General features: G+C 48.5%; 1 protein-coding gene across 1 annotated transcript in view; it reads right to left on the reverse strand.

Annotated features, from left to right (window-relative positions):
* Positions 1–10779, reverse strand: part of LOC141146119 (uncharacterized) — a 70271-nt gene that overhangs the window by 31092 nt on the left and 28400 nt on the right. The window contains exons 2-4 of the mRNA XM_073632873.1: positions 10446–10465; positions 3815–5173; positions 2969–3501 (exon numbers count right to left, since the gene is read on the reverse strand). Of these exons, the coding sequence (XP_073488974.1) occupies positions 2969–3501; positions 3815–5173; positions 10446–10465 (1912 nt within the window). The remainder of the gene's footprint in view (positions 1–2968; positions 3502–3814; positions 5174–10445; positions 10466–10779) is intronic.

Genomic DNA, 10779 nt, shown 5'->3' on the forward strand with positions numbered 1-10779 from the left:
CTGTGTCATCCTATGACGTTGCACCCAAACAAAATTGATGTGCTTTTTTTCTTACAAATAGAGCTTTCTTTTGGTGGTATTTGATCACCTCTGCGGTTTTTAGTTTTTTGCTCTATAAATAAAAAAAGACAGACAGACAATTTTGAAAAAAAAAATAAAAATATTTTTTACTATAATAAATATCCCCCCAAAAATAAAGCATTTCTTCATTGGTTTAGGCCAATATGTATTCTACATATTTTTGGTAAAAAAAAAAAATCGTAATAAGCGTATATTGATTGGTTTGCGCAAAAGTTATAGCATCTGCAAAATAGGGAATATATTTATGGCATTTTTATTATAATTTTTTTTTTAATAAATGCCATAAATATATCCCCTATTTTGCAGAGGCTATAACTTTTGCGCAAACCAATCAATATACGCTTATTACCTTTATTTTTTTTAACTAGTAATGGCGGCAATCAGTGATTTTTAGTGGGACTGCGACATTGCGGTGGACAGATCGGACACTTTTTTGGGACGATTGACATTTATACAGCGATCAGCGCTATAAAAATGACCAGTTACACTTACCGGTAATGGTGTTTCTGGGAAGTCTTCCAGGACGGCACCCTGAGAGATGACTGGTCCTCCTGTTAGGAAACACAATCAAGATAGAGGTTAAAAACCTCGCCCCTCCCTGTGCTCCTCAGTTGTGAAAAAGTATTGACCCACACCAGTGCACGAAAGTGAAAATAAAAACACCTCCAATGTATCACAATATAAAAATACAAACCGGGTGGGAAGTAGGCCTGCCGTCCTGGAAAACTTCCCAGAAACACCGTTACCGGTAAGTGTAACTGGTCATTTTCTCAAGTCGTCTTCCAGGACGGCACCCTGAGAGAGGAGCAAGTAGCTCAGGCCTACCTTAGGGCGGGACAACAGCCTGCAGGACCTTTCTGCTGAAAGCCAGGTCCTGGGGTGACAGAAGTTTCACTCTGTAATGTTTCAGGAACGTGTTCTGACTTGACCAAGTTGCTGCTTTACAAATACGATCTACCGATGCTCCGGCCCTTTCTGCCCAAGAGGTTGCCAGAGACCATGTAGAATGAGCTTTAAGATTAGCTGGGACTGTCTCATTTGTTTGCTCATAAGCTATGGAAATAGCCTGTCTGATCTATCTAGCAATAGTCGCCCTAGAGGCCTGCTCTCCTCTTCGAGCGCCACAAAAACTGACCAACAGATGCTGTGACTTTCTGAACTCTCTTACTCTCTCTAGGTAAAGCAACAGACATCTCCTGACATCTAAAGTATAAAAAAAGCCCTCTCCTTCTTGTTCTGTGGATTGAGACAGAAGGATAGTAAAATAATTTCCTGCGACCTATGGAAGCGTGAAGCCTCCTTAGGCAGGTACAAAGGATCCTGCCTGAGAATGACTCTGTCCTCCAATAGGCGAAAAAAAAGGCTCCTTCATAAAAAGAGCATGCAAATCGCCCACCCTTCTGGCTGTGGTAACAGCCAGAAGGAAGGCAGTCTTAAAAGAATGCAATCTAACTGAAGATTGAGCCAACGGCTCGAAAGGCGCCCTGGTCAGGGCTTCCAAGACTAAAGATAAATCCCACAGTGGAAATTCCTTCATTTGAACCGGGGAAAGTCTCTCTCTAGCCGTCAAAAATCTCTTCACCAAAGGATCTAGAGCCAATCTAATATCCAAAAAAGCTAGACAAAGCTGCCACCTGAACCCTAAGGGTCTTGGTTGCCAAACCTCGATCTACTCCCTCCTGCAGTAAGTCTAAGATCACTGGAATATCCATCTGAAAAACCCCTCTCGTTTCACACCAACGGGAGAAGACCCCCCAGACCCTAGCATAGATACGTCTAGTCACTGGCTTTCTACTCAACAACAGGGTGTCAATCACTCTCTCAGAGCACCCCTTGTTGCGCAGACTCTCCCTTTCAAAAGCCAGGCCGTTAACCTGAAGAAACCGGGGTTTGGATGGCAAAGAGGGCCCTTAAGCAGAAGATCCTGACGTTCTGGAAGTTGAAGCGGAGGGGATACCGCCCAGTTCCACAATGTGGGAAACCAGGTCCTCTTGGGCCACCAGGGGGCAATCAAGATCAGCTTGCCCCTTCGCCCAACTCAGTCTTTGAAGAATTCTCCGGATCAGGGCTAAGGGAGGAAAGGCATAGGCTAGCCTGAAACCCCATTCCTGAGCTAATGCGTCCCCCCCTCGGATCCCTTTTCCCTGGAGAGGGAGAAGAACCTTTTGACTCTCCTGTTTGCCCTGCGGGCAAAGAGGTCTATCTCTGGCGTGCCAAGCTGCTGACAGACCAGGAAGAACACTACGGGATTTAATTCCCATTCCCCCTGTTGGTACAGTCTGCTGACTGAGGAAATCTGCTTTTATGTTGAAAACCCCCCTTATATGCACTGCAGAGATCGAGGGAATTCTTTGTTCTGCCCACTCCAGGATCTCCTGCACCAATCTCATCAGTGAGAGAGACCGTGTACCCCCCTGACGATTCAGGAAGGCCACTGTCATAGCATTGTCGGAGAGGATCTGAACCTCCCCCCCCCCCTGATCCTGCTTTTGAACGCTTTTAGAGCCTCCCTGACTGCTAGTAATTCCCTGAAATTGGAAGAAGCAATTCTTTGTAGTCTGTCCCACACACCCTGAGCCTGGAGCTCCTCTAGATGGGCCCCCCATCCCCAGGAGCTCGCATCGGTTGTTACCCTGACAGGCTGGAACTGGGACCAAAGATGACCTGCCCCCAATCTCTGAGGGTTGAGCCACCAAAGCAGAGACTCCCTTACCTCTTGAGGGACGGAAATCGGAATGTCCAATGATTCCTTCTTTCCATCCCATGAGGAGAGCAGGAAGTTCTGAAGGGATCTGGAGTGGAGCTGGGCCCAAGGTATTGCCGGAATGCATGAAGTCATAAGCCCTAGAATCCTCATGATCAATCTTCGGGGAACTACCCCCTTAACCAGGATTGAAGACACTGAAGAGATCAGTGCTTCTAATTTTCTCCTGTGGGAGGATCAGCTTTTGCCCCACCGAGTCCACCCACAGGCCCAGGTAGAGCTTGGTCTGAGAAGGAGTCAGGGAGGACTTTTCGCGACTGACCAACCATCCCAGGGACTCCAAGGTGGATATCACCTTGTCCAGATCCAGGAGAAGGGACTCCCTGGAGAGGTTGTAGACCAACAGGTCGTCCAGATAGGGGATCAGAGAGATCTCCTGAAGGTGTAGGTAGGAGACGACCTCTGCAAGAATCTTTGTAAAGACTCTTGGGCTGGCCCCCAGCCCGAAGGGTAGGGCCTGAAACTGCCAGTGCTGGGTACCCTGATCTGTACGAATAGCAAAACGAAGGAATGCCTGGTGTTTCGGCAGAATGGGAATATGCAGATATGCATCCTTCAGGTCTATGGTGGCCATAAAAACCTCCCTCAACAAATGCTTTCTGACCGTGTACACCGATTTCATGCAAAACTTTTTGTATCGCAGGAAAGTGTTTAATCTCTTTAGATTCAAAATTAACTAGAATTTTCCAGACGGTTTTGGAACCACGAAGACTTGGGAATAAAAACCTCGTCCTCGTTGATCCATCAGTACTGGGAGAATGACCCTCTGGTCTGCCAACTGCCCCACACTCTCTATGAGACCTATAGCCTTTGGCCTCTCTTTGGGTAGGAAAGACTGGGGAGGCCTGGAAGCAAACTCTAGTCTGTAGCCCTCTCTTATCCATTGAAGGACAAGAGGACTCCGAGCTACCTGCTCCCACTGCGGGACAAATTGTGCAAGCCTTCCCCCTACTTTGGTGCTGGCGTCACTTGGAGTCCTTGTCTGTGGCTTTTGGGCCGGAGAAAAGGAGACCTCCTTTTTGTTTGCCTTTACCAACACCCCATTTCTTGCCCTCCTTACGGTCCTTAAACCGGTTGTTGACCTGGGGGCCTCGAAAAAATTTTTTACCCTTCTTAGGTTTCACAGGAAATTTCTTTCCTTTTTCCGTGGATCTGGAGAGGGTCTGATCCAACCCTGCACCAAACAGGAGGGACCCCTCGAAAGGTAGACCACATAATCTCGTCTTGGAAGTGTGAGCTCCATCCCAAGTCTTAACCCATATGGTCCTTCTGGCTGCATTAAGAAGTGCTGCCGTCTTAGCCGAAGTACGTACGGACTCGACTGCAGCGTCAGCAAAGAAGGCCACCACCTTACCAATTACTTCCAGGGAGTCCAATAGATCTCTGGACTTGGAAGTACCTGCCACATGATCTGTCAATTTATTAAGCCACATATCTGTATTTCTGGCTATACAGGCTGATGCTAATGCTGGGCTTAACGTCGCTGTATTGGCCTCCCAGGCCCTGCGCAAAAGGGTCTCGGACCTACGGTCCAATAGATCCCGAATGTTACCTGCATCTTCAAAAGAAAGGTCTGATTGTTTAGACACTTGAGCCAAAGATGCATCAAGTTTGGGTAATTTAAAAAACTTCTCCTCCTCCTCCTCCTCTTTGAAAGGGCACCTGCGCTTCCAAGACTTAAATTTTAGAAGTTTCTTTTCTGGCTTCTTCCACTCTCTTAGAATAATGTCTTTGAGAGACTGGTGGATTGGTAACACTCTGGACTGAGCCTTAGACAAACCCTGATACATCTCATCCTGTGCAGAAATCTGTGCCTCAGGCTCCTGGATTTCCTCTGAAGCATAAATTGCCCCTAGGAGGCCCTCCATATCATCTGTAGAGAAAATATGTCTGCCTGGTCTGGAATGTCCCTCTTCCTCCTGGCTATCCTCGACATCTTCCCCTTTCTCAAGGAGACTAGGACTGGGGTCTTCCACCTCCTCCGCCTCCTCCTCAGAGCCCTGAGAAGATGGCGGTCTCTGTGGCACAGTGCTTACCCATCTACTAATAGTAGAAGCACTCTCCTGGGAGGATGAGCCCTCTCTGCTATCCTGCCTAGTATTCAGGCTTGCCTGAAAGGCTTTAAGGGCGGACAGCATTTTAGACGGAACTGAGAGAAAATCTCTCATAACCTCAGAGGTCTCTTTCCCAGACAACTTGTGTATGCACTTGTAACAGAACGGCTTTGTGTGCTCTGCTGCCAATTTGTCATTGCAGTACCCACACTTTTTGGATCGGAAGGATTTTTGGACTTGGGTCTTCTGGCAACACTCTGGGCAACCTCTGTCTCTGAAAGAAAAGAAGCCCGTTTTAGCCAGCAAGCAAAATAGACCAAAGACCCCCTGTGAGGGTAAGGGTAGGGGACCCACCCCCTCCCTTACTTCCTCCAGCCTGGTAGACTCACCCCCAGTGGCCTCCAAAACGGCTGCTGATGTGGACTCATCTTGCTCCATCTTTAAGCTAGTGAGTGGTGGACGCCTGCTCCTTGTCCAAGACTGCTGCCTCCAATGAAAGGAATCCACTCACTTTCAGCCCCTGTAGTTTGCTGCAGAAAAACTGAGCTGCAAGCTCCCTCTTCACGCCGCTCTGGACGCCACCGCCATGTTGCTGAGGCCTGTAGGGACGGAAGCGCTCTAGTGACCGGTGCGCCGTGACGTCACTTCCTCCTAGAGAAAAGACCCACTGCAAAATAGGGCCAACGAACCGAGAGACGCCACCACGCCGGAGCGGATGGGAGTGCTAGCGGACCTCTGTCCGCTGTTCCACAGGGGGAGAGTCAGATGGCAGGACTCACCCTCCTGACTCTGTCAGGTAAGGAGAAGGGGAGCAAGAACTATGGTCCCTGGAGTTCTGGGGATGCCCTGTGCCCAGGGTTCCCCAACTCTCAAGAGGGGTTTTTCACCGCCCCGCTGAGAAAATGGGAAAGAACCCCCAAGGAAGGGCAAGCCCTACCAGATCCAGAGGCTTCTCAAGCCTGCGATCTAGCACCCAGGGGGAGACTTCCAGCCCACGGCCTTAGGTCTATTGGAAAAAAACAAACTGTTTCGCTGTGGAGAAACACAATCAAAAACTGAGGAGCACAGGGAGGGGCGGGGTTTTTAACCTCTATCTTGATTGTGTTTCCTGTCAGGTGGACCAGTCATCTCTCAGGGTGCCGTCCTGGAAGACGACTTGAGAAAATGCATTGATTACTGTATAAATGACACTGGCAGGGAAGGGGTTAACACTAGTGGTGATCAGGAGGTTAAATAAGTTCCCTGAGAGGTGTTTCTAACTGTGGGGGGAGGGGACTGACTGGGAGAAGAGGGAGATCGCTGTTCCTGATCACTAGGAACAAACAATCACTCTGTACTCCCCTGACAGAACGGGGATCTATTTGTTTACATTGACAGATCCCTGTTTTGGCTCCCTGTGGAACGATCGTGGGTGGCCGGTCACACACATCGGCTCCCCCACCGTGCTACAGCTGTTAAGCGAGCCGACATACAGCTATGGCGAAACCGTGGGAACAAAACTGCGGCTCTTTGCTTGCTTTTGTATGACCCTTGAGGCTCTATTTCATCTGTTTATACCAACAATGGGGCACAATTCCTCCCAATGACGCCAACAATGGGGCACAATTCCTCCCAATGACACCAACAATGGGGCACAATTCCTCCCAATGACACCAACAATGGGGCACAATTCCTCCCAAGGACACCAACAATGGGGCACAATTCCTCCCAAGGACACCAACAATGGGGCACAATTCCTCCCAAGGACACCAACAATGGGGCACAATTCCTCCCAAGGACACCAACAATGGGGCACAATTCCTCCCAAGGACACCAACAATGGGGCGCAATTCCTCCGAAGGACACCAACTATGGGGCGCAAATCCTCCCAATGACATCAACGATGGGGCGCAATTCTTCCCAATGACGCCAACAATGGGGCGCAATTCCTCCCAATGACGCCAACAATGGGGCGCAATTCCTCCCAAGGACGCCAACAATGGGGCACAATTCCTCCCAAGGACACCAACAATGGGGCGCAATTCCTCCCAATGACGCCAACAATGGGGCACAATTCCTCCCAAGGACACCAACAATGGGGCACAATTCCTCCCAAGGACACCAACAATGGGGCACAATTCCTACCAAGGACACCAACAATGGGGCACAATTCCTCCCAATGACACCAATGATGGGGCGCAATTCCTCCCAATGACATCATCGATGGGGCTCAATTCCTCGCAATGACACCAAAGATGGGCCGCAGTTCCTCCCAATGACACCAACGGTGGGGCGCAATTTCTCCCAAGGACACCATAAATGGGGCCACATGACACAAATGATGGGGCACAATTCCTCCCAATAACACCAATAATGGGGCGCAATTCCTCCCAAGGACACCAACAATGGGGCCAAATTACACCAACGATGGGGCGCAATTCCTCCCAATGACACCAACGATGGGGCGCAATTCCTCCCAATGACACCAACGATGGGGCGCAATTCCTCCCAAGGACACCAACGATGGGGCGCAATTCCTCCCAAGGACACCAACGATGGGGCGCAATTCCTCCCAAGGACACCAACGATGGGGCGCAATTCCTCCCAAGGACACCAACGATGGGGCGCAATTCCTCCCAAGGACACCATAAATGGGGCCAAATGACACAAATGATGGGGCACAATTCCTCCCAATGACACCAACAATGGGGCACAATTTCTCCCACTTACACCAATGATGGGGCATTATCTTTTTCCCACTGATGCTGGGACCTTTTCTATGGCCACAGTCCGACCCTTCTAAAATCTGAAGGACAGTAAACTGGCTCCCTGTTTAGAAGTTAGGAGACCCCCGGTTTAGATGCAGGCCTAAGGCTGGGGGTCACATCTCTGCGGGTGTTGAACGCACAGGAAATCGCATGGGTTCACCACCTGCAGAGAAATGCGCTGCACTTTAGCATGATTATTTTGAATGACACCCCCCACACATTGGAAACCACTAGAGCTGCACAATTAATCATTAAAAAAAAAATTGTGATATCGATTCAACCCCCCTCACAATCTCTATTGCACGCTACTTGTGTCCCCGCTCGCAAATTTGTTAGCGCAATTCTCACACAGAAACGAGCGTTGCACATAGGGCAGCCCATTCACTTGAATGTGCGATTATTGTTCCAAAGAAGCTCAGGGGCCAAATCCGCCCCCCCTTTACACTTCGCATGTTCCTTCTCGTGTGGGCGATTTTCACGTAATTCCGCGTGTCACCCATAGGGCAGCCCAACTGCCCAAAAGAAGCTCCTGTTCCTTAAAGACTCCATTCGCACTTCACAATTTCCAATCGCCACAATTCCAAAATCGCATTGGCAAATCGCTGCACAACTCACGGTTGGGTGCCATTATCCTTTAAGCCCCTGGTCACACTGGTGTGACTCGTGCGGTTTTACAGATCAAAAAGGCGCATGACAAGTCGCACCCTATAGAACCGTTCATTTCGGTGCGACTCCGACTCGCCCTGATTTTGAAAAGGCTCCTATTTTTGGCAAATTTCATATGCCGCTTGCATCGGCATCTATGCATGAAGTCGCACAGATGTTGGGAAGGCGCACGTGAAATCGCACTGGCTGGCGGCTTTGAAAGTAGTGCAATTTCAAACCTGCATTTGGTGTGAACCGGGGCTACTGGCACACCAAACACTATGCGATTCTGCTGCGCCTCCAAAAAAGGAGCAGGAACTTTTTTTTGGGAGACAAACGCGCATAGGGCAACCCGCTGAAGTGAATGGGGCCCCCCCTCCGATGTGCAAGACGCCAAAATCACGTGCGTTCCTGCCACACAAAAATGTTGGAGTGATTTGACAGTTCAAATCGCATGACAAAGTCGCAGCCTATTGTCGGCAATGGCACAGTTCAAATCGGTGCGACGCTGACTTTGCAGCTACGCACCGACTATCAAAAGTATTTCCTAACTTTTGGAGATTTCAGGTGCAACTTCAATAGACATCTGTGCATGAAGCCGCACAGATAGCTTTCAAGTCGCTCCCAAAAATCGCACTGAAATGCGGCTTCAAAAATGTGTGATTACAGGTGAAGCCGCACGATTTCAAAGCTGCGTTCAATGGGAATGAGGGCTCAGGGGGGACGACAAGCTTCACGCAATCGTTCAAAAGGTGTGTTTTGGCGCGCGATTCTGTCATGCTGCAAAAAAAAAAAAAAAAAAAAAAAAAACACATTGCACTCAAAACACATGCATTTTGCCGCAATTGCTACGCAATTTTGGAAATCACAGCAATTCCAAAATTGCCAAGTCTGATTTTACACTCGTGTTTCGTCGAGCTGCAAAATCACTCTGCGTTTGGGGGGGGGGGGGGGGGGGTACTGTTTAAGATGAATAGAATTCAAACGCATGCTGTTCTGCGATTTGCGGCGATTCCAGATCGGCCGTACGTGAGCCATACTAGCAGCAATCGCTCACAATAAACTTCAGCTTTTTTTGCGCAAATTCGATCGCTAAACGTTCGCCTAACATGACAAACCTCAAGTAAAAGGTGAGAAAACGTGGCGACTCCAACCAGCAAATATCGCGATTATTATTATACAGGATTTATACAGCGCCTACAGTTTGTGCAGCACTTTACAATATAAAGATATACAATACAGAAGGAATAGGAAGGCCTTGGTCATGGAGCTTACAATCTAAAAATCAGAACACTCACCTCCAGTCTTATGCAACCGGCAACCAATCTGCAGGAAAAACACAGCAGCACATGCTGTATTCCAGAGGGGGGAGGAGCCATGAAGACATCCTGGTCATGTGACCGGCCACATGGGCCATGTGGTGATGTCGTGGTCATGTGACCAGCAGGGGGGCGTCGCCTGACTCTCTCCAGCTCTGACATCCGAACGCCTTACATAGAGCAGAGCGATCGTTACGTTTGATTCGGAGATAACTTTGTCATTACTTATGATAACAATGGGGGGGGGGGATTTACTAAAACTGGAGAGTGCAGAATCTGGTGCAGCTGTGCATGGGAGCCAATCAGCTTCTAACTTCAGTTTGTTCAATTAAGCTATGACAATAAAACCTGGAAGCTGATTGGTTTCAGTGTTAGTAAATTCCCCCCCCCCCCCCCCCCCCCAATGTAACGTAAACCTCTTGTTTTTGGGACATACGGGCTTTCTTTTGGTGATATTGTTTTGCAAATTTTTTTTTTTTTTTTTTGCAAACAAAAATTGAGTACTGTCCATGATACTTTTTTTATTTGCACTAACATACAATTTTTCAGGATATGTCCCCTTCTTCAAGCAGTACTAATCCACAAAGGTTTTAGCAGAATGTTAAAAACATACTTTTTTTCTCAAAAATAAAATGTTCTTTTTGCAAAAAAATAAAGTTTTGGTCAAAAAATAATATGTTCTTTTTTTTTGCAAAAAAAAACTTTTTTTTTTGTAGCCCTGCTCCACCCAGAACATTTTTATCCCTACTTTTGGATGGAGCAAACAAAATTTTCTTTCTATGCTGTTTGTGTCCCCCGGTTAAGGAGATTTCCCCCTCACTTCCTGCGTGGTCACCTTAAAGCAAAGTTCCGCTTCTAGAAAAAAAAAAAAAAAAATTAAAAGTCAGCAGCTACAAATACTGCAACTGCTGACTTTTAATAATCGGACACTTACCTGTCCCGGGGTCCAGTGATGCGGGGGGGGGGGGATCGAGGCCCCGCTCATGTCCCCCCTCCGCTCGCCGGTGGGCGAGCCGCGCCGTGACTGGCCGCGCAATCATCTGGGATCTGGGACCTGTCCTGTGTCCCAGATGATTGCCTAGAGGGAGGGGGGAGGGGGGAGCGGTGATCTCCCTTCCGGCCTTGAGGTAAGTGACGTCAGGAGCCGAGGTGAGTAAGGAGGCAGATTA

The sequence above is a fragment of the Aquarana catesbeiana genome, linkage group LG05 (assembly GCF_042186555.1).
Source record: "Aquarana catesbeiana isolate 2022-GZ linkage group LG05, ASM4218655v1, whole genome shotgun sequence".
NCBI lineage: Eukaryota > Metazoa > Chordata > Amphibia > Anura > Ranidae > Aquarana > Aquarana catesbeiana.